Source organism: Camarhynchus parvulus, chromosome 18, assembly GCF_901933205.1.
Source record: "Camarhynchus parvulus chromosome 18, STF_HiC, whole genome shotgun sequence".
NCBI classification, from domain to species: Eukaryota; Metazoa; Chordata; class Aves; order Passeriformes; family Thraupidae; genus Camarhynchus; species Camarhynchus parvulus.
The window spans coordinates 10,786,247-10,813,153 of NC_044588.1; the positions used below are offsets into that span (position 1 = coordinate 10,786,247).

Here is a 26,907-nt window from a genome sequence, read left to right on the forward strand (position 1 = left end):
ATAATTTTCTCTTAAAAATAACTTTTGTTCCTACTTGGCTGCTGGATTTGATCTCTAAATGCCCAGTGAAGTGAATGTTTTCATATATTTATTGTCAGCTTTTTGATTAACACACAACCAACCACCTCTGCTGAGAAACTTTAGTTTTAAAAAGCTCCTCTCGATTCTGCTTTCTTAAAAAAAAAAAGGGGAGGGGGTAAAGTAACTGCCTGATCATTTTTTGCAAAATCAGTGTGTTCCCTGGTTTAAGTTAGGGAGTGTTTTAGAAGAGAAATTATTTCCTGCCTGTATTGCTAGTGAGCATATTGTCACCAAATTCTTTTTTATGTACCCCAAAACACTGATGCCTGCCAAAAATATTTTGAAAATTTCTGGAAGAATCTAGTAATCTTCTCGTGGCTGGTTTGCTAATCCTGGTAAACTGGTTGTGCAATCCTGTGTGAGCAAATGAGCTGGTTTTCATGCATGTAGGACTCTACCCAAACTTTGGGTGCTGATCTGGAGCATGTGAGCCCATCAAGATCCAGGCTGTGTTATCTGAGTGGTACTCCCTTGTGACCTCACTTTGGACTGTATTCCTGGGATTTTCTTTACATTCCTGTGTCTTCAAATATATATTTCTTCACCTTCAAATCACAAATAATAAACCTAGAATCTTAAATGTGAGATGTTCTTCAATGTGAGGTGTTCTCTGAGGTGTAGTAATCAATGGGACCTCTTTACCTACAGCCAACCTGACAGGACATGGAATATATTTAGCCAGTGATACAGAATTAATAACTGTACATTTCATCAGCTGCTCCTTTTGCAGGTCTCAAAGATCTGGAAGGGTTTAGCAGAAGAGATTAACATTGATGGCTTTTTACATATGGGGAAGGGAAGCCAAAGAGACTTTAAGGAAGGTGCCAGGAACAGAGCCTGAATTCTGCTCCAGGGATTAATCCCTGTGACTCCTGCTGGAATAGACATTCTCTGTGAAAAAACAGGACTCAAATCTTTATCTAAAGACACCCTGCATTTGGAGGGTGGCGTTTTTGTGGATAGAAGTGATGACCAGATGATTTTGCCTTGTGTTTCCAAGCTGCCGCCACGCTGCCATCGCGAAGTACCTCGGTGACGCCACCCCACCTTGCAACAAGTGCTGTGACTTCTGCAAGAACCCAGGGGCAGTGAAAAGGCAACTGGAGGAACTGGAACGCTGTAGCAACAGCTGGAGTAAAACCTCCATCAGGCCCACGGGATCCTCCTGGGATAGCGACGACCCAGAGCTCTACGAGGGCGGGAGGAGAGGCCTCAAAGGCTTCAGCAGGTCTGTACCAGACAGGTTACACTCATCTCACAGGAGCCATCAGAGAAAAGAGCATCCACCAGCTGCAGGCCCAGACACTCCTATTTTCAGCACATGTTTCTGTGTGGATGGTATTCTCCTGTAACTTTCTGGCAGCAGCAGCTGGAATTTCATTTTCCACACACTTTGGCAGCCTTGTTCTCATTCGTGTTCCAGAGAACCAAAAGCTGTTTTGACAGAGCTAAGAATTGCCCTGCACAATGTAATTGGCTCAAGAAACTAGCCTGAAATTTTTGAAAGCAGCAAGTGGGCTCAGCCAGTTCATAGTCACAAGGATCAGAAATGTTTAAACTTGAGACCAAGATGACATGGTCCAGAGTTCGTTCCTGATTTAACACAACTGTCTGTGAGCCAGCAGGCCAGGGGCCACTGACAGGACTTAGTCACCACAGAGGATGTTATGAAGTGCCAGTGTCAGATTCTTCTGCAGATTGCTGCATTTTCCTATCAGGCTGACAGCAAAAGGAAGATGTGCAGTGGAAAACATGATGAATTCTGTAAAATGCTTGGCAGTGTGGAGGTGACAACTTCTCTTTCCCCTTGTTCTCTGGCAGAGTTGCAGTGATTGTCCAGCTGTGTCAGGATGAAGTTTCTCTGCTGGCACTGCCCATGAAGCTGTGCCAGGACACACAGTGCTGTAGGCTGGCCAGGCCCTCTGCTTTACCTTAAAAAGCTTGAGATTGGTACCTTTGTTCTTTGGCCAAGTCCAGCTGAGTCAGGGGAAACCAGGACTTGTGACCTAAGCCTGTGTTTGGTCTCAGGACCTGAGAAGCCACAGCTAATGCTATTGTACAGAACAGTGTTTGCCACTTGGCTTATTGAACCTTTCCATGATCTGAGTGTAGTTTTGCCTTGGAAGTTGTAATAATTAGCAGCTCTAAAGCTCAGATTTGTGATACCTGTAAGTTTGGCAGCTGTGGGAGGCAGTGAACTCCTGGGCTACATCTGGTGAGCATCAGCTGCTGCATTTCAGTGTAGTAGAGATGGAGGTTTCATTTATTGCAGCAGCCTGTGAACAAGTGAGGCTGAGGAATGGATGTTGTGCCCTTTCTGCCATCTCTGCTCCCAGGGCAGGAGGGACTGACAGATGGGTACATGACATGAGGCACTGACTCCTGAACCCCCTGGGAGCATCTGGCAGAGCTGCAGAAATGGAGCCCTCCATTCTCAGGGCACTAGTTACAAGCTCTTAGTTCAAGCCACTGCTCCTACTTTATGGGATGAACAAATGCTGTGCATTTTTGGAGGACACTCACTGCTGTCCTGCTTGGGCAATGGCAGAGAAACTCCAAGTGAAGACATGTTCAGGAAGGATGTGGGGTGCATCACTGGGGTGGCTTCCCAGACTTGTACCCCAGTTCATGCTGCAGCTACAGAAAAGCTTGTTCCTCTTGCCTTCCTGCCTCATCCAGGTATGATGAAGAGGGCAGTGGGAATTGGGATGAAGACAACGAGGAGCGTCGGAAACGGGAGTGGGACAACTTCTACAAGAAACAGATGAGTCTGCGCAAGGTGAGCTGGGGTCAGTTCTTAAGGGATGCTCAGAGGGTTTCCTATGAACTTGTCTGACAGCCATAAAGGCTTCCTGGCACTGATGACAGTAAATTATTTCATCTTGGTGTTGCTTGTTGTCTTTCACTTCTTGTACCTCTGCTTTTGTTGTGTTCTCCACATTCTGGGCCAGTCCCATAATAGGAAGAAATGCAGCTTATTCATGTGCTGGTTTCTCTGCAGTGCTAAGAAAGGAGCCTGTTGGTTTTAATGCCCATGGTAGTAGTAAAAACAGATTTTCCCATTCAGCTTCTCTCAAATATTCTTATAGCAGAGGTGAACTTTTGGCTTTGATTCTCATTCTTTGTCTTCTTGGCCCAGTTTTGGCACGTATTCAATGCCTTTATAACTTCAGCTTTAATTTTCCCTAGAGCAGGGATATAAAACATGCCTCTTGTGCTTCTAGATCTGCATGTGTGTAGTTGGAATGGAAATGTTTGACTGATCTTTGTTTTCTTCCAGGGCAAAGAACCAGAAAAGGAAGATTTTGTTCCTCCAAGTAAATATCTCTTTGATTTATAATGGGTTTTCTTTGGGAGAAGAAAGTCTTATATTTTGCAGCTGCATGCAATTTGTACAGCATCACCACTGGAGGTATCAGTCCCTAGGCACAGAGGTCAAGCTTTTGGCTGTGAAAACTTGGCTGGAGGAGATGGACCACAGCTTAGCTTTGGTCAGGGTGAAGATATGGAATGCATCTTTCTGAACAACATTTCCAAATAAGCAAGAGAGAAAGAAAACTCTGTCTAACCTGACTTTGTAGTGTTGGCTATTTCTGCAGTGGTTATGCAGCAATAATAATAGTAATAATAATAATAATAATAATAATAATAATAATAATAATAATAATAATAATAATAATAATAATAATAATAATAGTAATGCTAGAATGAAACTGGTGAAAACCTTTGCTGTTTGTAACTGTGTTGCTTGGGGCCCTGTCTGGCACTGCTACAAAAGAACACTTGATAAGTCAGGTTATTCTATCCAGCCTGATTTTTTTGGTTGGTATTGTGAGGAGGAGAAAAGATTTGAGTTTCCTAAGGGCCTTAAAGAAAGGCTTTCTGAGGTGGGAACATTTTGGAAAGCTGTTAGTCCTAAACTCCAAAGTAGATGTTCTCAATCAGAGAAAACATTCTCACTTTGGTTTCTGCCTCCTCTTTTGGAGTGTGCAGCTTCTCCAGGTAGAAGGGGTGACCACAATGTTCCTTGGGGTGACAGTGCAGGGAGGAGAAAGCCAGGCAGTCCTGGACCTGCACCTCCCTGTGACAGCTGAGATGTTCTCCATCAGCCCAGCCCTGCCGTGGCTCCTTTCCCAAATTCCTCTCCTGTGGCAGGTGCAGACTGTCCCCTGAAGGAGGCTGCCAGCAGGAGGATCTCCAAGCTCACTGTGAAGGTAAGTGATGTTGCAAAGAACAACAAGGCTTCTGCCTGGCCTGTCCTTACTCCTCCAGGGGTGGAAGTCCAAGGGGCAGTGAGACATCTGTAGAGCATGTCTGAGTATCCCATGTTTCCTAGGGCCGGGAACACTGCCTGAAAATGCTGGAAGAAGCTTTGAGCAACAACCAAAAGACTCCAGCAGCAGAAGGAAAATGGTAAGAGATGAGGAAATAGGGGTGCATACTGAGTCCCTTAACACAGGGCCTGCTCTTCCCTGAGCACAATTACCATTATAATATGTATTAATTGTGCTCAGGGAAGTATTAACACAATTAATACACAGGGAATGCCTTTTTAAAAATGATTTTGTCCAAGGATGTCGTTTCACTTAGCAGCATCTTTCTGGCTGTGATGTTGAAGATCAGACCTGAGGATTCGTGGCTGATCGCTGGTATCAGCTTGATCCCAGGAGTGGCAGTTCTTCCCTACCCCACAAGATGGGGATAGTGTGCTTCTCAAACGGAGCAGTGGGCAAGAATCTTGATTTAAAACCCTTTTCATCACCCTTTCCATTCTCCATCAACTCACCACTACATGCCTTAGGACTTAACTGGAAGTTATCACTTATTCTTGTACCAGAGGGAGTGGATTTTGTACTTTCTGGGAGATACTTCAGGATTAGTGTTCCCTTTGCAGATACAGCAGTGTGTCTTGCCAGGAATCACCCCAGCCTGTGTTTCAGGTCAGACCCTGGGGCCTGTGCAGTGGAAATGGAATACGAAGCTTTCCGGACCAGCAAAATGGCAAATTCCTACAAGGCAGCTGTGCTAAAGAAGGTAGGGACAAACATCTCCCTGCAGCCTGGGAGCTCCAGGGCAAATAGGGCAGAGTTTGTGTGGGAAAGGTGAAGGACAAGCTCTGTTTTGCCCTGGGTATCTTACAAATCTTTCTTTGTGATTTTGTTTCCAGGAGGGCCCAGAATCACCTCAAGTTCACATCTTTGTTGGCTTTACAGGCTCTGAAAACCTACATAGCAGTGCAAGCTTATCCAGATATGTTGTAGCAGTACAGGGATTTGGGAATTCCTCAGGCTGCTGCTGACATTGGAGAAGGCTTGGTTTAGGTTATCTGGTTGCCATCATTCTCAATGAAGATGTTTCTGTTCCTGAGGCAGGTTCCTCTCCAGGGCAGATATTTGTTTTGTTATTATGGCTTTTAGTATGTACTATGGCAGGAATACATAAAGATTTCTGGCCATTGGAGAATATTTCTGTTCTCTTTTCAGGTGGCAGAAATCAATAAAGCCTCCAAACAAGGGGAATTGTTCTCAGTCATTGGGTCTGGAACAGGTGGTAACAGCAATTCGGAGACAAAATCTGATTCTTTAGCAGAAGGGGACTTTGTCCTTGCATCCCAGGTTCCCTCGGTGAGTACTGCTGGGATAGACAGGAGGGAATGCTCCTGTGTTTTTTCTGTCTGCTTTTTCACAAATTTGAGTCCTTTCTGTGGCCACAACTCCATATTTCTATTGTAATTGCTTTTTCCTGTCTGTCACGTTGTTATTAGTGAATATAATCTGTGTGCAGGCCACAGTTTAAATAAATTCTTTCTCATCTTACTCTATCCAAGGATGCTGCCTTGTTTTCTTACTGCTGGCCTAGGACTTCCACCTAATCCATTTCCCTCATGTCTCTGTTGATGGGGGTGATGATCAGCCAGATTTAGAGCCTCTCCGAGCTTACAGCTGCCCACACTGGTGTATTGTGTGCAGAAACTTAGCTGCTTTCATGGTGCTGCACTCAGGGATCTCACATCCAAAATTTCTTCTTCCTGTCTCCCCAGTTCAAACCCAAGCGTGTGGGAGCAGGATTTCCAAAGAAATCCAGCTTGTTCCAGACAGCTTCAGAACTGCTGAAGATCCAGGAGGAGAGTGATGCAAAGCCTGTCAAAAATGTCTGTCTAAGTGGGCAGGACAACAGCAGCTACAGTCTGGACCTGGACACCAGGAACTCTGTTCTCCAGAGGGAAGAAACTGCAACCAAAGCAGTGGGTGAGAGTGAAGGGGTAGAACTACACCCAGAAAAGAAGGGGCAGCAACCCAGTCCAGACACAAAAAGTGCCCTTGGGGAGAGCCCTGCTAAGAAGTCCAAACGTAGCAAGAAGCAGCAAATGCTTGCAGAAGCAGCTAAAAAGGAATCACAGGATATTTCCAAATTTTTCTCCCTCCCCAAAGCTGGCTCTAAAGCCCAAAGCTGCAGCATAGCAAAGGGAGATGGCTGTTCTGCAAGCACACTACCTCAAGTTTCTTCTCAAAGTGTGTGTCAAGAGAAACCAACACCTCAGGAAAATAAAGATGGCTCTGGAGACCTGACTGGGCAGTTCCAGGAGGAGAATAAAGAACTGAGAGAAACAGAACTAACACTAACTGAGAAAGGGGAGAATTGTAAGACCCAACAGGCTGCTGAATGTGAATTCCTTGAGGAAGAAATGGATGTGAAGTCCAGGTAAAATCTTCACTTCTCTGCTCCCTGAGTTATCCAGAGCCCCACCAGCCTTGTCCTGGAAACCTGTCTGAGGTCTCTGGGTGGGTGAGGGAGACTCTTGCTTTTCCATGCAGTCTCAGGGCCACTGACACTGAATGCAGAAATATTTTCACTGTGGAATGATTACAACTGGCCTTCTCTCTACTTTTCCCACTAGTGTTGCTGAAAATGTTGCAGAAACTGAGCTGCCTGTTGTGGGAGAAGGTGACAGTGGGAAGCGGCCAGGATCAGATGAGGTAAGACTTCAATGAATGCTGATTTCCTCTCTTTCTTCTGCTCATCTTGTGCCAAATTTCTCTCTGGGGGTGTCATTTACCTGGGGAAGGCCCAGCTGCAGTTACAGCAGAAAGGAGAGCCCCAGTGGTGTTGCATTCCTGGTGTTTCCCTGCTGCCCTCTGGGCTGTGCCAGCACCTTGGGCTTTGTTCCCTCCTCTGTGCAACTCGTGACTGTACCCTTGCTGGTGATTTGCCTGGAATTAGTGTCCCCACCCCCTGAGATCTGTCACTAACTATAATTAGGGAGTTGCTTTCTCATGGCAAGGGCACAGCCACAGGCCAGAGACACACAGGACCATTGGGAAGTGACCCCTGCTCACAGCCTGCCTTGCCATTAATTTTCTGCTTCTGTATTTGGCAGCTGAGACTGCCTGGCAGCTGTCTCTGCAACACTGCACTCTCCTTTTCCTTTCTCTTTCAAACTGAGCAGGAGTGTGGCTCTCCTGATGTGGTTGATTCTTCCTGAGGGGTGTATTCTGTTCTCAGCAGACATCCTGAGAAATCTTTTCCAGTCAGTTTTCCTCTGTAGGATAGGGTCTAGCAATTAGCTGCCCCAATGTGAGCACAGGGTAGTTCTAAATGTGATATTCTTTAAAGGGTTTTTTTTCAAAGTCCCTTTGTGTGGGAAGCAGTGTCTGCACAGCAGGTGAAAAGGAGTTACAGATTCCTACTGGGTATTCACAGGAGGCAGAGGCTGCAGGATGCTGCAAAGATTTGTGTTCTTGGAAAGTGGTGGCTGCTTGGAAGGACAGTGCTGCCACATTGGTAGGTTTGGTTTTCTTCTGTCCCCTCTCCAGGATATGGAAAGTCCTGCAAAAAAGCGGCTCCGGACAGTGGCAATATCTTCAATTCTGACCCAGCCAGAGGGCAAAAGTGTTGGTCCAACAAAGAAGAAGGTGACTTTTGACTCAAACTTAGCACAGTGTGATAAAGAAGGAAGCAGCAAGACCATACAGCCAGTGACCAAAGGCATGTCCCTCAAAGAGACTGCAGACATCGTTGTCAAGTATTTGACCCCGTTCTACAAGGGCGGCAAATTTGCTTCCAAGGTAGAGTATAGCTCAAGGCCCTCTTTAGCAGAAGGAGAATTCATCTCTCTAGGGATCTGGGGCTCTGAGAAGGCAGAGATTATCTGGATCACACCTTTTATTTCCAAATTATGTTTTGGTATGTGTTTAAGTGACTCCAAGTGCAGCAACTCCCCTCTCCCACAAACCAGTTGGTATCTGTTGGTTCCACACTTCCTTGTGATTGTTCATATTTTCACATTAAACCCTGGCACGTTTTTAACTCCCACCTGTGAAGTAGGAACAGGTTCAGTGCTGGTGTTTCCTTGCTGTGCCCTGCAAGGCAGGATGTGTGTGCCTGGCCTTCTCCAGCACTGTAGGGCCAGCTCTGTGTGTTCAGTCTAGGAATGGTTTGTGCCAGTCTGTGCTAAGGGCAAGACAAACATGGAAACAGACTGGTGAGGTAACTGTGTCTGCTTTCTGCTCTTCCCCAACGCTGCAGGATCTCTTCAAGGGCTTTGCCAGGCACCTGTCTCACTTACTGACCCAGGAGCAGAGCCCTGCCCGCAAGACAGGTGTGTCTGGGGTTATTGCAATGCCACATTGGTTCATGGCTTTAGAGGGGCAGATGTCTTAAGTGTCAACTCAAAAGATGGTGTTTCCTCTCTTGCAGTGAAGGAGGAAGCACAGAGACTCATCAAGGAGTTTTTCAAAACAAGGCTCAGGTGTGAGAGTGAGGCAGACTGGGAGGAGCTGCAGAGCTTGGAGAGCTGATCCCTGCTGCTTGTTGGCTCTTCCTTCCTGCAGCAGCACCACCAGGGCATGTGGAAGAACTCAGCCATGGAGGGTCTCATGAGACTGCAGCAATGAGATTTATTTTTCTTTTCTCCACTGCATTTTTGCTCACTTGTGTCCTTAGTGACACACATTCAAGGGAACCAGTTTTTGTGAACTCATGGTGAGTTTCCCCAATAAGTGGGGTGCTGAAACCCTCAAGGACCAAGAGGTGTGAAGTTGTACCTGCTGGCTTTGTTAGGGGCTGCTGCCTTGGATGTTCTGCACTGTCTCCAGCCTCTGCTACCTGCACCAGTCTGGGCAGGGCTCAGACTTTCCAGTTGGGACTCTGCTTTGGGATGGCACCTTGCTTTCTAAATGGCTTCTCCCCTTGCTCCCCCTCTCCCCGTTTCTTATTTCAGTGTCACCAATATGCTACAAGTTCTCATGCTTTGCTCAGGGCTGCCAGTGACAAACTCAGTATTTGAGTTCCTGGATGGAATATTTTTGTTTGAAGAGCCGGGGAGGAGCATTTTGTAATTACCATGGAGGCAGTGCTTGCTTTCTAAAGGAGGAGAAACTCACATTCTTTTTCTTTTAATGTGAACTTCTTTGATTTTGTCCAGTTCTGTCTGCCCTTTAATTTAAGTGGTGATACTCTTTCAGTATTAACCCCTGCAACACTTCCAGCCTTTGCTTGTAATCCCTAAAGCCATATTTGCTCCCTGTGCCTCACCAAAAGTCTGCAGTGCAGGGAGCAGTGCTGCTATTACAGCTGGGTAGGGCTCTGCTGTGACCCTCAAACTGACACTGTGGTACCTCTGCTGCTATGTTTATATGGAAGCTGAACCTGATTCCCTGGTACAAGCCCTTCCTGTTGGATTTTTGTTGGGTTCTGCCTCTATTCCATACCTACAGGGGCTGGTGGCCTCAGGCTCTAGTGCTGCCAGAGGAATGTGCAGCCTCAGAGGCTGCCCAGGGGTTGGGATCACTGCATTCCCCAGATGTATTTTTTTAAGTGTTCTGAAGGGTATATGCAGGACTGACAATAAAGCAATGTTACAACTGCTGTGGATTGTTCCTGGAAGCTTTTTCTTACCACTCAGTCACACAGACTGCTCAGAGGTAAGCAGCACTCCAAGAGAAGCACCTGCCAGGGAAGATGCTGTAGTTCCCCCTGGCATCAGCTCACCAGCAAAGTTCCAAATGTGCATCAGGGCTTGCACTGAGCACCCTCAGATTTATGCCCCTTCCCTGCCAACAGTGAAAACATTTTCTTCAAGCTTTGCCCATTACCTGCAGTTAAGTTTTCCCAGGTTAGATGTAAGATATAGCATATCATGCTTTCAGAACATCTCTGTGATTATTTTATTGCAATTTCCTAAAGGGCAGTTACTCCTCAGGTCATTAGGAGAGCTGTGGCAATAAAAATAAATTAAATATTTTTGTACAACCCAAAACACTTCAGTATAATACAAGTTCTGTTTGAAGATGCTTCCTCCATGGGCACAGAGCCATCATTGAAGTCTGACAGCTGCATGGCCATGACTGACTTCTTTATAGTAGAGGGAAGCATATGCATATAATTATGTCAGTGAGAAATTAATTAACAATAAACTTCCTTACCATTGCAGCTCAATCTGTGCCCTAGCATATGTGTTAATTGTATGATTAACACTGATCTGCTTTTCAATTAGGATGCTTTGTACAAATTGCTTCACAAATCCTGCTAGAGGATCTCTGCATATCAATTCAGAGACAAATCTGGCTCCTGGAAAACACCAGCAGCCCCTGCAGGCATTGCACAGCTCAGCTGGGCATTGGGATACACAAATCTCTAGCAAGCACCAGGCTTTGCTCATGATAATTAATTCAAAACAGAAAGGAGGAGTTGCACAGTGCAAAGCTTGAAGGCAAGTGCTTGCTTTGGGTCAGCTGCTCTTTGTTGGAAGGGCTGTGGTGTGGGGAGGCCCTTGGGGTTTGTTTAGCCACAGCTTGGATTGTTCCAAGGAAGTGCTTGAGGGCTGAATGGCAGGTCATGAGGGTTCTGGTCACTCCATCAACAAACGCTGTGGTGGCATTCTTAGAAAGCAGCTGGCTGAGGTCATGGGTGTCTTCTGGAAGAGTTCTCTCCCAAAGACAGGTCAGGGAGCACTGACCAAGTTCAGAGAAAGGGAAACAGTGCTGTTTTCCTTGGCCATTCTCCTCCTTTTAGGCTCTAAGAGTGCAGCTCTATTTTATCCAGGATGACAACAATGGTGTGGTACAGTTCTTTGGCCTGTCAAAACACCAACCAGCATCAATCACTCTTTGCCCCAGAAAGAGCTGCTTCCCCTAATTGAATATCCCCATAAATCACTTCCCGTAATTAAATATCAGCCACGTGCTGGGACCAAACTGCACTTCAGAGCCTGGAAATACAGTGTCCCCTATAGGAATGTGTCTTCTGTTGACAGAGTGACAGAACTATCCTCGTCCCTTTAAAGAGGAAAGAAGCCCAGAAATTTCTCTCCTCAGTTGGGTAAAAAGACATCTCATAGGCCTAGGGGACTTCACCTCAAACTTAAGGATAGCCAGTTGGACAGGAGCCAAAAAGTCCTGCCTGGGCAATTTACTAGAAAAAGAAGAGAACAAAGAAACTAATGGCTTTTGTGAGGTGTTTTACCAGGAGCAAGATTCCCCCTCCTCCTTTGGGACACGAGAGAGGAGCAGCAGCACCATCTCTCAGCAGAGGCTCAGCTGGGCAGGGCAGGGCAGTTTGGGAGGTGCCAGGAGGAGGCTGCAGGCCCAGGCTGATCTCACCTGTGACAGTTCCAGCCACAGAGCCCTGGGGCTCTCAGGGGAGCCGTAGTGGAGCTCCAGGCCGGGCGGGCCCCCGTCGGAGATGGGCCTCAGGGTGCGCATCCTCTGCAGCTCCTTCAGTGGAACCACCCGGGACACGGCCTGCACAGGGAACAGCCACTCTCAGGAGCAGTCCCCAAAGGGAAACCATCTGATTCCCACCACAAGTCACCTCAAGAGCCTGTGGAAAGCTGAAGGACGGTCTGGGGCACAGAGTGGTGTGGGCAGGATACAGCCCTGGAACTCCCACAGGATTGGGACAAACAGGAATGTGTTCTCCATTTAGTTTTGCTGTGGATTGTGCTTGTTAGCATAAACACTGGACCTACAAAAGAGCCCATGGCAATAATGCCTGTGGTACACTCTTGCTCTTGGCCATCACACTCTCTGCCCCATCAGACAGTCCATGAAATGTAGGATTATCCACATCAGATGCTATGCCTCTCCATCAAAAACCCAAACATTATCTCCTAAACAGAGATAGATGCTGTTGTCAGAGTGGCTGTGATGTCCAGCCTCTTCCTTCACAAGTTCTTCTAAAGCCACAATTCATATCTGGCATACCTGGGTGGTGCCATCCACCACAATGATCTCCTCCTTGTTCACACCAAAGAAACAGGGCACAGGGATTGTGTCATCGCTGATTCTCTCCACTGTGAAGATGGAGTAGCCAAAGAAAGGCAATTTCATCATGTGCTCTAGAAGACAGCAAAAAGTGGCCTGAGGACAGCAGCTTTCAGCCAGCAATTTTCTGCACCAGCCTGGGGTGGTCAAAGCTGCCAGTATTCCCAAGATTTTCTGCATTAAAAGGTAATGTTGACAACTTCTGCCTCTCTCCCTGGCTTCTGAGACTCAATTCTCAGTGGCCTGAGTGGATGTCCTGTCCTTTTCTGACTGGAAAACAGACATGCAGCCAGAATATCAATTAAAACACAGCTTGTACAGAGCTCTGAAAATCCACTGCAGTCTCCTACAAGAGATGGAACTTTACCATGATCACCATGCTTGGGAACAAGATCTAATCCACAGTGAGGAGCTGTCACGAAATTCCATTCTCATGGCTCATTCCAGGCTCCAAGAATCGCCAACAACCTCACGAATTGTCCCAAAAGTGCATTCACAGCAGCTTCCAGAAGCTGAAACAGCATAGGAACTGAAGCAGATCTGGATGGCTCCTCACCTATGAATTGGATTTTTGCATCCCGTGGCTGCAGGGGCTGCCTGGTTCTCAGCAGTGTGGCCACGTGGCTGTGCAGAGCCTTGGGGCTGATGGAGGCCTGCAGGCTCTTGGGAGTGTATTCCTTCAGCTCTTCCCTGTGCCAAAAAACAGATTCTAATTCGCCCTTGCCAGATAAAATCAAACATCAGCATGGGGATTAAGGGGAAAGAGGGGATGGGGCAACAATTTTCCATTGTATATCTGGGAATGAAGGTGAAGGGGGAGAGGAAGAGCAGAACAGGTGATGCCTGCATTGGGTAAGGTGGAAGCAACCATCAGAGACAGTGAGACCACCCTTGTCCACAGAGAATTCAGCTGTGCACCACTGACCAGTGCATGGAGAGAAATCCCTCCTTTCTGGAGACAGCAAAAGCTCCTCAGTGCCCAGCGGGGTTGTGCCATTTCCCTGCTGCTGGTGCTTTAAGGGGATCTGATGGAGGCGTTACCTCAACTCCCAGTCAAAGTGCATAAGGGAAGGAAGGAGCGACAAAGTGCAGCTTGGAACTGCAGGACTGAAGGTTTCCAGTATCCAGGGACAATTTTGTTCCCATTGGGCATCTCTCTACAGATTTCAGGTGTCCAGGGTTGAGACCTCTGACACTTGTGAGAGAGAACAAAGGAGGATTCACCCAAACCATGAGCTCATGCCCTTCCTTCTTGGTGTTACAAATCCATGGCAATCAAATGAAGTGACCATGGCACCCTCATGACCTTCTGTGTTCTCCAGAACTGGACATTTCTTAATTATCCAGAGAGGACTTCCAGGTACCTGGCCCTAACCCCTGTGGTGCCTATGGCGATCAGAGATCCCCTCTGCCACAGACATACCTGGAGGGAGCAGAGTTCTGCTGCTCCACTTTGGCCCAGTGCTGGAGCATTGCCAAAAGGCCCACCTGCATCTCCATTTCTTTATTTCTCTGGTTCAGCAGGATCCTCCCATTCAGGTAATCCCACAGCACCTGAGGGACAGCACAGCAAAGAGGCCTTTGTTAAAGCTGGCAGAGGGTACAGGCAAGTCTGGGCAGCGCCACGCTGCACAGACCCACATCCTGCCTTGCTGATAATGCAAAACAAAGGCTCTCTGAGCTCAGGAAGAGCCTGGGGAGCTGCACAATGTGTGGAACAGCAGTGCTCCGGGCTAAGGCCACAAGCAGAGAGCCTTCCTGGCATCCATAGCTTCAGTGTTCAGTCACTCCCAGAAAGAGTACACAAAGTGTATCAGCCAAAGCCCTCCTGCTTTTTCTGCCCCCTTGGGACATTCCTGCTGGCTGGGACACCACATCTGTCCCTGCTGGAGAGGGTCCTGCTCTTGCTTACCTGTCCATAATGGACATCTGTGTAAACTTGGTTGTCAAAGTGCAGAGGTGTCCTCCAGATGAGCCTGCGTAAGGTCACAGTGACCAGCTTGTCCTCCAGCAGGTAATCATGGAGATACTCCTCCAGTTTTATTGGCCTCACCATTTTACCTACATGACACAGAGAGAGGGTCATCCATCCTTCCTGGGGGAGAGGCTGGGACTGGAGCCTTCCTGCACACCTCAGTTCCACCCTGCCCTGAGACTCCAACCATCAGCCATTCCAAAGCGACACAGAACCCCACACCTCTTTCAGGAACAAGCAACACAGCCCCTTAGAAGGATCAATCCTTAACCCTAATACAGAGGGAAACTGCTTAAGAGGACCCTCCCAGGAGGCAGCAAGGGTGGAGGAACTATTCCAAGCAGGAGCTCTGATGCTCCCTTTTGCAGAGGCTGCTGGAAGAGAGAAGTTCCATGCTGGTCTCTACTTGCCGAGATTTTTGTTGTCACTCCTGATAGCAAAGAGAACAAAGTCCTGTGTTTCTTGCTGTTCACCTATTCCCATCTGCTCACAGATCTCCTGCAAGAGCTCCTTGGCCACCTGAAGCAAGGACAGAAGGAAATTAATACCCTGACCAAGCAAGCCCAAGAGGAGGCAGACACATTCTTCCTTGTCAGATAAGGGATTTCCCAGGTGTGGCTCAGAGTCCAGATCCCTGAAGGAACCCACAGCTCAAACTCACAGTGAATGTCCTGATCCTGGTGAGGTACTCCATGCCCCCAGGCATCAGCACCACCAGCCGGCGGGCGCCGTGTCCCTTCTGCAAAGGACAATGCCAGGCAGGCAGACATGCAGGGTCCCATCAGCCCCACGTGTCTGTCCCTCCCTCACCCCTGCTGCCACTGCTTGCCCACAGCACTGGCCCCTTCCCTGCCCACTCCATGGCCTGCACCTCCCAAGATCTTTCCATGCCCACGCTCCATTTCCTCTCCTGAAACACCAATTGCCCCTGTCACACTGCATGTGGCACCTCCAAAGCCTCTTCCCTGTCCCCCTTGCCAGCACCCACCCCACTTCCCTGCCCCCATACCAGCAGTGCCTCCATCTCCACAGGGAAAGGGAGGTGCCGGCGGCCCCCGTACAGGAAGTTTTTGCGCAGGTTGCTCTGGCAGATCTTGGCTATATCTGCAGGGAAAGGAAAAAGCTCCATGTGCTGAGCCAAACAGAGAACCAAACATGGTGTCCTGTGGTGTTGGGTCATCCTGGCAGGATTGAATTTAATCCCTTGTTTTAGGTTGCAAGATGTGGCTGGGGGTGTGTGTTCTGTTCCCATCTGTCAGAGCTGGGGCAGTTCTCTGCTGTCCATGGGGCAGTTTTTTCTTTATCTCTCCCACAGCCAACCCTCCCTCCAGGAGATCTCTGCTGTCCATGGCCACTGAGTGTCCCTGCAGGGCTGATCCAATTCCATCATCCCATGGGGAGATGCTGCGCCCAGGGGAGGAGCCAAGCATTCCTACCTGGATCCAGTCTGAGCCTGGAGCAGCACAGCAGCCTTTGCCCCCTGCATTGCCAGAGGAGCAGCTTTCTGCTGCCCTGCATTGCCAGAGGGAGCCCAGGCCCATCTGCAGCAGCCCTGAGCTGCAGAGGAAAAACTCCCCCTTGTGCAGGATCCCTGCTGCAGCAGCAGCACAGCTGGCACTGCAGGAGGGCTGAGCCCCCATGGGATGGGGCTGTGCCACCCCCTGACACACAGGGGGCAGGTCCTGCTCTGACTGGCAGGGTGAGTTTGTATTACTGCATTTCTTTTTTTTTCGTAGTAAAGAACTATTATTCCTACTCCTATATCTTTGCCTGAGAGCCCCTTAAATTCAAAATTATAATAATTCAGAGGGAGGGGTTTTACATTTTCCATTTCAAGGGAGGCTCCTGCCTTCCTTAGCAGACACCTGTTTTTTCAAACCAAGACACCCCTGGTCACTGCTAAGGGAGCAAAGAGACTTGACCTCACCTCCCACCCTGCCAGGACACATTCAAACATGACAATGTTGGGACAGAAGAATGACAGGATGGGGAGATTAGATCTGGAATATTTGCTCTACAGGACACGAAGAGTATTACCATGGTGGGTGCTGGATGGATCACTGCTGGCCAGCTGCAGGAACTTGGTGGCATAGGGCATCAGGATTTTGGAAGGCAGGAAGTACCCAGTGAGCAGGTTTAGGAGCAACCAGCCCCGCAGCTCGCTCTCCCTGCGGATCAGAAAGGACTGTGGGCACCTTGGGACAAGACAGTTCCTGCTCTGAGCAGCTCAAAGTGAGCTTGTGCCCTTCTGAACACCTCTGGCAGTTGGCAGAAAAGGAGGTGTCAGCCCTTGGTCAGAGGTTTCTTGTGCTGAATAAGAGATTGATTCAGTTATTCCAAGAGCAAGCAAAGAAAGGGAACAAAGGAAAGGCCACTCTGATGCCGCTGCTGCCACCTCCCAGGGTGGCAGGCCAAGCCAGTCCTTGACTGGTGTTCATCAATTCCCCAAGGCTGGGAGGAGGAAATCAGGGCTCTGAGCAGCACCGCAAGCAGGAGCCACCAGGAATGTTTACTGGTGCCCAGATAGATCAGCAGCCAGAAATATAAGGGAAAATATCCACTAAAGTGAAAATGCCAGACCCAGTGACTGGCAAAATTTCCTGAGTGCTCAGCAGGAGCTTCAGCACTGGAGCAGCTGGGGACAGCCCATCATGAGGGGACACGCTCCCCCCTGGCCCTGCTCTCCCTGCAGCAGATGGCTCCTCCCAGCTGTGCACACACAGGAGCTGGCAGGGCTGGTACTCACTGCTGAGGGTTGTGGGTGACCTGTTTGATGACCTGGCAGTAGATCTCATCGTGCAAATTCTCCTTCTCCTTGCACAGCTGCATCCGGAGATGAGAAAACAGCATCAGAGAGGGGATGAGAGCATCAGAGACGTCCCCAGGTCATCCCTGTGCCTTTCCTCTCCCAGCTTCAGAGCTCTGTCAGTTTGGCTTAAAGTTTGGGCTTTGCAGCCTCTGGTCTCCAGTGCTATTTAGGCTCAAAGGAGGAGAGAGCAGAGAGCACTCATCCAGACAGTGATATCCAGGGAAGCCATTTACATGCAAACCCTCCCCACAGTCTGTTTCATCTCCCTTCCTCATGTAGGAGGTGCCATTATGGCTCTCCCTGCCCTTTTCCTTCCCAGCAAGGTCTTGGCCCTCCATTCCCATTGGTGCTTCTGCACTTTTCCCAGGGGAAGCTCACAAACCTGAAGGATTTCATAGATGCATTGGACCTCAGCCTGGTGCTTGTGTTTTGGCTGATCTCCCATGAACCTCATCAGCGCTGCAAGGCAAAGCCTGGCCTTTAGTCTGAGCTGGGGTGGTTCTGCCATGGGGCTGGCAGTGGGCAAGCAAGTGTCCTGAACACTTCTCTGCTGTTACAAGACTTGCACTGGACAAGAGGAGCCAGCCCAAAGCCCAGGCACAGTGTTCTGGGACACTTGGCATTCAAGGCAAAGTCCCTTTTGCTGGAAGCTTTCAGCAAGCACACAGGGGGGTATGAACTGCAGAAATGCCTTGGAAGGGGCCCTCCTCACCCATTTTCCCCTCCCACTGAGCCCCCCAATGTCTGTGTGTGCCCACCCTGACCACCCCACTCCCCCTCTGCAGTGTCCCAGGGAGCTCCTTACTCTGGAAGTTCTTTGTAGCCAGCTCGTTCAGCTCGCTGTCAGAGTACCGGAGCAGAGACGCCTGGATTGGCACCTGCAGGGCCAGAACACAGGGACAGAGCAGGGCTGGGGGTCACACAGGGCTGTGCTCTGCAGGCTGCGCCACACACTGAGCTGCCAGGACCCCACAGGCAGCACCAAAGACTGGGGGACACCTAAACTTGTCCAGAGACTGCAGCCAAGGATCTGTTCCTTGTTCATGTGAGACAAAGCCAGAGGCAGGGCTGGAGCTGGGGTCTGGCTGGGGCCAGGGGCAGAGGCTGAGCTCACCTTGGTGTGCTGCACCAGCTCAGCCACATTCTTCTTCTCAGCAGATGTCCCCTTCAGGCCCTGCCTAGACAGGGGAGAGGGAACATGTCCAAGAGAGTCCAAGAAACATCCCTAGAAAGAGCCTGGGGTGGGTCAGGCTACCCAGGTCCTGTTTGGGAAGGAGCTCAGGTTACTCACATGGACTGAGCCTTTCGGAAGTAGGCGGTGGCAAAGTCAATCATGGTGTAATGGTCACCAGCAGGGACTAACATGGTGCTGGTGGCTTCTGGTGTCAGGCTGAGGACAGAACTCTGCAGGAACACCACCAAACCCACCCTAAAACATCAGCTGAGGAACTGCGGTGTGTATTGTCAGCTGCCAGGCCTCATCTGTGTGTGGTGCCTCCCCTCCAACACTGTGATGGATTTGAGTGTCTCATCTGCAAAGACTAATCACTCATCATCTTCCCTGTGCCCTCAGAGGTCACACACTACCAGAGCCATGGACCCATCCTGGCAGCTCCCACTGAACCCAGCCATGTCCCCTGGGTGTCCCTCCCCAGGGACTGCTCACCTCTCTGCTGGTGTTCCTGCTCTCTGGGGGAGCTCTCGTGCTCTTCCTCTGCTCCCCCTGTCTGTCCATGCTGCTGCTGAGGTAGTCAATGGCCGGAGCCAGCTGCACCAGGCTGGTGGGGAAGAGACCACAGCGGCCACCCATGGAGCCAAACTGCCACCCTGGAAAAGCAACAGAGAAAGGGTCAGGAATCAGGGCAGCTGCCAAGAGAAATGAGCACTGAAGCTCTCTGCTGGCAAAGGAGAGCATCAGACTCACCAGGTTTTCCTGCATCCTAAGGAAATATATATATATATATATGAGACATATATTCCTGTAACTGAGGCAACTGGGACAAGGCTTGTCTGGCAGAGCTGGAGGCTGATGATGCCAGCCCACCCTGTATTCCTCTGGGTCTGGGCACCATGGATCCAGCAGGCCCTTGGTCCTGGTCCTGCCAATCCCAACACATCCTCTCACCTGGCTCCACGCCCTGCATGGGCAGCAGCTCAATGAGGTCACCCTTGTTGAAGCTGAGCAGGCTCTTGTCGTCCACGATGTAACTGCGCAGAGCCACCACATAGTTGGTGTCCTGGGGAAAGGCCATGGCCAGGTCAGATCTCATCCTAAGGATTGGAGGGCTGGGATCGTGGCACCCCATGGACAATCTCTGTTTCATCAGGGAAACCACCTTCATTCCCCACTGCACTCCAGCTGCTGCCTCACCTGCCTCAGCTCCTGCATGAAGAGTTCCACCATGGCCTTGATGCACGGAGCCTTCGGAGAGTGCAGGATGAGCTGCTCTGTCTTCAGGGAGAACTCCAGGGAATTGCTGCCTCTCATCTCCACTGACAGTACCTCTGCAAAGCTGGGAACACAAGCCAGCGTGCTCAGGCTCCTTCTGCCAGAGCTTGGGATGCAGAACGTGGGGATGGGAGCCCATTCCAAGGACTGGGAATGGAGACATGCCTCAACATTCTCCATTCTCCAGCTGCTCATGGCTTTCACCCTGAGGAGCTCCCTGTGATGGCACACGGAGCTGATTCACCCCCAGTGCTCACTTGTTGTAGGCAAAGCTCAAGGTAGGAAGGAAAAGGAGAAGCCAGACTCATTAAAAGAAGGGTCAGTGAGTCACAGCTGGCCTAGGATAATCCTAGAGAGCACAGCACAGCTCGGAATTTTCAGCTCCCCCATCCAGTTTGCCTCCAACACCCTGCCAGACACAAACTGTCCTGCAGCAGCCAGGGCCCTTTTGCTCACCAGTAGCTGCGTAGGATCTTGAGGTGCTCAGGATGGTATCCAGCTGCTTTCTCCACCTTCAGCAGCCTCATGCCCCGGTGAGAAACACCCAGGAGCTGCACATCACTTCCCTTTTCACCCTGTAAGGGAAGTGCAGCACAGAGAACCAAAGGCTCCATCCCACCTGCACAGGTGGCACCAGGGAGAGGGGGTGCCACACAAGAGCTGTGAAACCCTGCAGGGTATGGAAGGTACAGAATCACTGCAGTGTGGCCAGGCAGGGGACAGAAAGAGTGAACTGGAGCCACAGCTAAAGCAAGCCCAGGGTCTGGTGAGAGAATCAAGGCTCACCTGAACTGGGAAAAGGCGGGAGAAATAGTTGGCCCAGTTGTCCCGAGCAGCCACTACAATTCTCTTCTTTATCCCCTCCTCCTGGATGGACTGGGCATTGTTGCCAACTCGGAACTCCGCTGCAGGGTTACAGAACAGTTACTTGTTTAGAAAGACAAAGGTGGCCAAGTCTCCCTCTTCCCAGGGATTCTTTCCCAGCAGTCCCTCTGTGCTTACAGCACAGCAAACTGGAAACCCAGGGCACTGGGAATATTTCTCTGTCTGCTCTGGGGTGCCCTGACCCCCAGGGGAGCACTGACTTTGACTCTCATTCATGGAGAAAGTTTCCTAGACGTCAAGATAGACTGGAATCCACAAAAGTGTGAAATAGATTATAGAGAGCAGTGTAGGTGTATCACTTGGTGAGAAATTGAGGGTTTGGGATTTTTAGTATGTTGTGGATGGAAGCAAGATGGAGGGCACAGGGTGTCATCCTGGGTTTCTTCTCCATGCTTCTTCTTCCTTCTTCATGGGTTTGGGTGGCATTTTGTAATTGGGCAGAAAAGTCTGCATTGCAGCTCTTTGGGATCAGTTATTGGGTTAAAAGGGGAAATCATCTAGGTGTCAGTTCTTAATTGGATAGTTTAGTCTTAAAAGACCTTGTACCAAGAGATTGTTGGCCATTTTGTGCCTTCTAATGAAAAGGCTGCTGAACTCACAGTAGTGAGACTGTTTTACTGATAAGAAATAATAAACACTTGAGTCCCAACACAAATTACTGTGTCAAGTGCCTTCAATCCAGACCCAGAAAAACCAATGACTGGTACAACCACAGCAAACCACATGCAGAGGGGAAAGGACACTTGCACATACCAATCTACTACTGGTTTCCATCCCTCTCTCCATGAAGGTCATGTCAGAGATGATAGTTGGAATTTGAAACAAATCAAAATCCTATCCTTGGGCTTCAGTTTCCTCTACCCACAATAAACATTTCAGAACTAAGTTTTTCTGGCTCACAGAAATTCCAGGGCCATTTGGAATAAACAAACATTCCTACACTGCACTTTACAAATGTGCTTTCCTGCTGCAGTGACAAACGTTTCTCCTCTACCCTTAGACTGAAAGGCTTGGAGGCCAGTTTTCCATTCCAGAGCAGAAGCTGGGATGGGCACAGAGGGGAAGGGGTGATGGGGCTGTTAATTACTCAGCAGATCTTTCATCTTGCGCTTCTCCTCCCTGGAGATCCGAAAGCTGGACTCGGAGAAGGTGTCACGGATGATCTGCAGAGCAAGGGAACAGAGAGGCTTCCATTGCAAAGGCCACACCTGGCTGTGCTGGAGCATCTGAGGCTGCTAAACTGAGTCTCAGAGAGGAGTGAACAGGGACTGGATGGTTCTGGGGAAGAAACTTGCACTGCTGGGGATGGAGAAGTGCAGGTAACTCATGCAATGTAATCATGGAGTCCTCAGAGAGACAACTGGCCTTGAGCCACACTCCAGTGCTTACCTGCTCACACAGCAAGTTCAGACAGTAAGGGTGGCTGAAATTTTCTTTGGGGTAAAACACCTGCAAGAGGAGGGCAATAGTGGTGTTACAGATATTGCAGAAGTAGCTCCTGGGGATGTTTTGCAATCCACATGCCCTGCTGCCAGGGAGGAGTGAGTTAATCCCCAGGGACAGGCAGGGAGGAGACACTGTGAATGTAAACAGAAGGATCAGGAGTGAAGGACCTAAACCTGAGTGGTCAGACCAAGGGATGAACCCTGGTGAGTTTAGCACACTCTCCAATACTTGATTTTAAACACATTGGTACTGTTTTAACAAGAAAGCACCAGGCAACAACAAATTCAATTCTAGATGTCTCAGCAGTCTACAGAGGGAGGAAAGGACAGGTAGAGAAACTGAGACACAAGTGTCAGTGAGGCAGAGCAGGACCTGGATTCCCCATGACATGATCCCCTGTCCCCAACTCCTGGGTCTGTGATCCCAGAATTATCTTTGTGCTCTTATCTTACATTGAGTGCCTGTGACCAAATAAACCCATTTTAACCAGAGGTGGGACGAGCTCCCCCCCAGCCAATCCCAGCTGAGGAACTGAACCTCTTTGCGCAGAAAAATTTTCCAGGCAGGGTCGACGTAGGAAAAGCTGACACTGGTGGTGAGCTTGTACAGCTGGGTCTTGATCCCATCATCGCCTGCCACTGTCACAGCCGAGTCTGTGTGGGGAGAAAAAGCAGTGAAGATGGGCTCTGAGGGTTACAAGGTCCTTTCCACCCACCAAAGACCTGCCAGGAGAAAGGGGACAGTTCCTGATGGAATATTCCTGTCAGGGAATCTCCTGAAGGTCAGGGACCAGCTCATGTGAGCACAAACCAGTCATTCCCAGAATTTCTGGCAGCATTTACACTTCCACTGTCTTGCCAAAGTTCATTGCTAAGAACAGAAACATCCCAGGCATGGAGAGCACTCAGCCTCCCACACAAAACACTGCCCCAGTGCTTGAGGTTGGAGACACAGGTTTCACTTTGTGTCATTATAAACAGGCTGCTAAAGGTTTCAGAGGGACATAAAAGTTCTCCCCTGAGCTTGGTGGGTGCAAGGCTCTGGTACAGGGCACCCAAAACTAGCACCAGACTGTCTCTCTGCAGATGTGTTAAAGACAGGCTCAGTCTGAAGGCAACTGCTCAAAGTTCTCACTTTATGAGGTAGGAATGTCTTCATTTAAGCACTTCAAACTTTCAAAACTTCAGAGTTCATAGACAAATAATGTAGTCATTTCCATACTTCAGCTGTTTCTGTATCCCTATTCCAAAGCATGAAGGAATTTTTCAGGCCAATTCAGTTACTTTCATTTACTTTCATAGGACTTCCTAAAGAATAATTCTTTAAGAGAGGAGGAGCTAACAGGGAAATCCTTTTATAGCAGGGAAGTTGCTGCAGGATGGAGTCCTTCAGTAATGTGTTTGACTGACTGTTGCTTGCAGGTTATGGAATGTGATGCTGATGAGAATTTTAAACAGCTTGAAATACCTTGGTACAGGTAACCAATGTATAAAATGAATTCAGGCTCACACTGAAATTCAGAGGCAAAACTAAGACTGAATAACACTTCCAAACTACTGCTGATAAGTATTAGCTCTACTTTTTTAAAATGGACAGCATCCAAACACTCTTTATATGTCCAAGGTCTCCTAGGCTCAGCCTCCCTCTGAGAAACATTCCCTATTCCTCAGTCTGTCTCTAAGATCCCTCCAGAGGTTTGTAAGGTGAAGGACCTGGCTTCCCATTGCTCCCTGGTCTAAAGTCCACCCACTAATTGCCACTTTGATAATTATGCTGCAGGCAAACAATAAAAGTATTGTGGGCTGGACCTTGATAAAGCTGTAGGCCAAGGACCTTTCTATTTTTAGCTGCATTTTTCAGAAGGGAAGAGTTAAGAGCTGGGAAGTGCCACGCTGGTTTCTGGGCCAGGCTGGAGCTGTGACATCTCTGATTGCTCACAGATGGGATTGCAGCACCTCCCTGGTGTCACACAGCTCAGTCCCTGGCACACTGCCTGGTGCCAGGACCTGTGCCATGACTCTCTGGGCTGATTCCAGCCCCATCCCCTCCCTGCCCTGCTACAAATCCCATAGGGGTGAAACCAATACTCACCCTTCCCTGGTGGTTCCTGCCTGCCTTGGTCCTCAGGTGTTGGTGGGGGAAGAGGGGGAGCATGAGGGGCCTGGGCAGCTGGGGGGGCACCCTCTGGTTTGAAGACGGACAGGAGAGGCAGCTGCTTTTCCTTGATAGAGCTGGAAGCTGAGCCTGGCTTGGGCTTGACAGCTGGAGGTATTTTCTTCTCCTGTGGCACAGGAGATGGCTGCAAGACAACAAAACCCTTTGAGCCAGTCTTTCCCTGCATTCCTGGGCTCTGTCCTGACACTGCTGTTCTAAATCATCCTGGGGCAGCAGCCCCCCCCTGGAGCAAGATCTGTGTGGACAGCCCACCACTGCCTTTAGATCAACACAAAATCTACGGAGAGATGATCAACCAAACCCAGAGGACCAAGTATTTGAGATCAAAGCCTCCAGTTTGGAAAGGAAAAAAGGATGTTAACAAGCCAAAGCCTTGGTGCCAAATGTGGAGAACATTTGGAGCTTGCTTCCAGATCAGCCTTTAGCATCTGACAATAGGACTTGCTGCTCTAGAGCCTTTTCTTCAAGACCTCAGATGACTTTACAGACTAGAACCAGTCTAGAGTGGGCAGGACTGTGGTGTGAGCTCCCAGCTATCTCACAACCCAACCAGAAATCACCTGGCTGCTGCTGCAGCACCAGGGAGATCCCAGCCTGCTGGAAATGGGATGGACAGGCTCTCTCTGCTGAGCTCCTGAAGTAACCAGAGAGCAAAGAACTCACTGATCGCTGAGGTGAGGGGTTCATCATTCCCAGCTTGGCCAGAGCCTCATTTTTGGGGTCGTTCTTCTTTATAAATGGCTTGGGTACTCTCCTGCAAGGGAACATGGAACACCATTATGGGGTTTGGGCACAATGGAGCCACTGGCAGAGCTGAGATAGAGACCCCCCCATGTCCCTCCTGCCCACAGGGGGATCCCACACTCTCACCTGCTGGGCTCGATGGGCTGGGGCTCAGGGGCTGGTCTGCTCTGGTACATTTTGATGATGTTCCCGATCTCGTGGCTGGGTGCAGGACGCTTCTCAGGGCCTGAATGCTTCACTACAGGCGGCTCCTTCTTTGGTTTTGGTGTCTCCTTTTTTGGTTTTGGCTCAGGAGGTGGCAGAGGGGAAGCAGGAGCTGTTGGGGTGACAGCTTTAATCAACAGACCAGCAAAGACACAGGAGAACAGGAGAAATCCCTTTATCTCACTTGACCTTCCCTTTCTTTCCCTCTGATGCTGACTGGCAATGGACATTCCTCTTTCCTCTCCTGTCAAGATGCAGATTCCCAGAAGAGTCAGATCCTTTCCTTCTCTGCCTAAATCCTGGCCTGATGTTCCTGGAAAGTTCTTCCTTGTCAACCTGCTTGAGTCTCCACTGCACAACATCTTACCTGGCTCTGGTTTAGGGACAGGCTTCTCTTCTTTCCTCTTCTCCAGCTCCTCTTTTTTCCTCTTCTCCAGCTCCTCTCTTTTTTCCTCCTCCTCCTCCTCTGTTGGCTGGGGTTTTGCTGGAGGAGTCCAGGTTTTGCTAGGTCTGACTTTCTTCACTCGGATGTGCTGCTCTCCTGCATAGAAAGGGCAACTTGAGCTTGTCTAACCCACACCAAAACCTGGCACTGATGGCACAGTTCTCACTCTTGCCTCAGTCAGCAAAAACCTCTTTTCTAGAGTGAGGGAGAATGTCCCAGTCACACACTCAGAGATTTCTAGAAAACTGGCCCCACTACAGCTCACAATCTGAATTGGAGCTAGCTGAACAGGAACCCCAAGCTCCTGCACACACATCACCAGCAGCTCCTGAACAGGAACCCCAAGCTCCTGCACACACATCACCAGCAGCTCCTGCAGGGATTAGCTGGATTCCAGACAGGGAGACAAGAACACCTGGGCATGCCAGGAAGGTGTTTTGATGAGTGAAATTCCCAAAGTGGCAGACACTCACCCATCTTCTGGAAGTACTCTCTCTTCTGCTGGAAGGTTTCCCGAGGACAATCATCATCCTCACTGCTGGAGAACTCCTCTTCCATGGAGTCATAATCCTGCAGACAGTGCACAGCTTGTTTAGTTAGCACCAGCCAGCAGTACTTCTGCAGTACCCTTCAGCTCAGGGGTGATTTTGTCCCAAAAAGTTCTGATCTAGAACTTCTCCACATCCAGGACTGTCCCAATAGGTCAGTTTCTAACACAAGGAGCCCTCAGCCAAGCACAGAGAAGGGGGATTATGTTAGAGGCCCAACACAGCTTGCTGGATGATAAAGAACTCAGAGTAATTAATTCTACTGTGGAAAAATTCAGCTTAACTGGAAATGAATTGGCCAACCCTGCAGCCAAACCTCCACAGAGCAAAAGCCACTGAGGTTTGATCCTTAGAGACTCAGCAAGCAGAGTTTGAAAGGTCTCAGTATCATCAGGAAGCACAAATCTCTGCTCTTCTCTCTGCCAAACCCCAGCCACACAGGGATGGATGCAGAGCAAACACCAAACACAAATTCAAACCAAATTCACCACTGCTTGTTTCTCCTACCAGCTCTTTTGCCTTAGCTGCTGGCTCTGGAGACCTTGCTGGTGGCTCTGGAGACCTTGCTGGTGCTGCAGCAGCCTGGCTGCTGGGAGGCTTCTTGGGTTTTGGGAGAGTGGCTGGGGCTGAGGCTTGTGCTGGGCTGGAGACTCTTGGCCTGGAGTTCTCAAGAGACTTTTGCTGCTTCTGCAGCTCCTGCTGCTGCTGCTGCTGGGAAATGCTCATGGCTTGAAGGGTCATCTGCTGGGCCTGGGGAAGGAATTGCAATGTCCATGAGCTCTAGGTGACACAAACCCAGCCATCAGTCACAGCCTGTCCTGTTTTTTCACTGTTAATCAATCCCAAAACATCCACATAGTGCATGGCAAATTTCCCAGTGTGT

The 26,907-nt window shown here is 49.4% G+C and overlaps 2 protein-coding genes across 6 annotated transcripts in view; both read left to right on the forward strand.

Annotated features, from left to right (window-relative positions):
- The window catches only part of RECQL5 (RecQ like helicase 5), a 37,962-nt gene extending 28,042 nt beyond the window's left edge, over positions 1-9,920 (forward strand). For 3 of the 5 annotated variants that reach the window (XM_030962084.1, XM_030962083.1, XM_030962087.1), the window contains 12 exons: positions 1,082-1,309; positions 2,761-2,860; positions 3,362-3,398; positions 4,237-4,295; positions 4,418-4,494; positions 5,022-5,115; positions 5,565-5,705; positions 6,122-6,783; positions 6,980-7,058; positions 7,896-8,147; positions 8,608-8,680; positions 8,758-9,920. In XM_030962084.1, coding sequence (XP_030817944.1) covers positions 1,082-1,309; positions 2,761-2,860; positions 3,362-3,398; positions 4,237-4,295; positions 4,418-4,494; positions 5,022-5,115; positions 5,565-5,705; positions 6,122-6,783; positions 6,980-7,058; positions 7,896-8,147; positions 8,608-8,680; positions 8,758-8,879 — 1,924 coding nt within the window. In that variant the 3' untranslated portion in view covers positions 8,880-9,920. The remainder of the gene's footprint in view (positions 1-1,081; positions 1,310-2,760; positions 2,861-3,361; positions 3,399-4,236; positions 4,296-4,417; positions 4,495-5,021; positions 5,116-5,564; positions 5,706-6,121; positions 6,784-6,979; positions 7,059-7,895; positions 8,148-8,607; positions 8,681-8,757) is intronic. The other 2 variants (XM_030962085.1, XM_030962086.1) reach the window with 2 other exon arrangements.
- CASKIN2 (CASK interacting protein 2) overlaps positions 1-26,907 on the forward strand; it is a 648,645-nt gene that overhangs the window by 454,947 nt on the left and 166,791 nt on the right. The window lies entirely within an intron of this gene.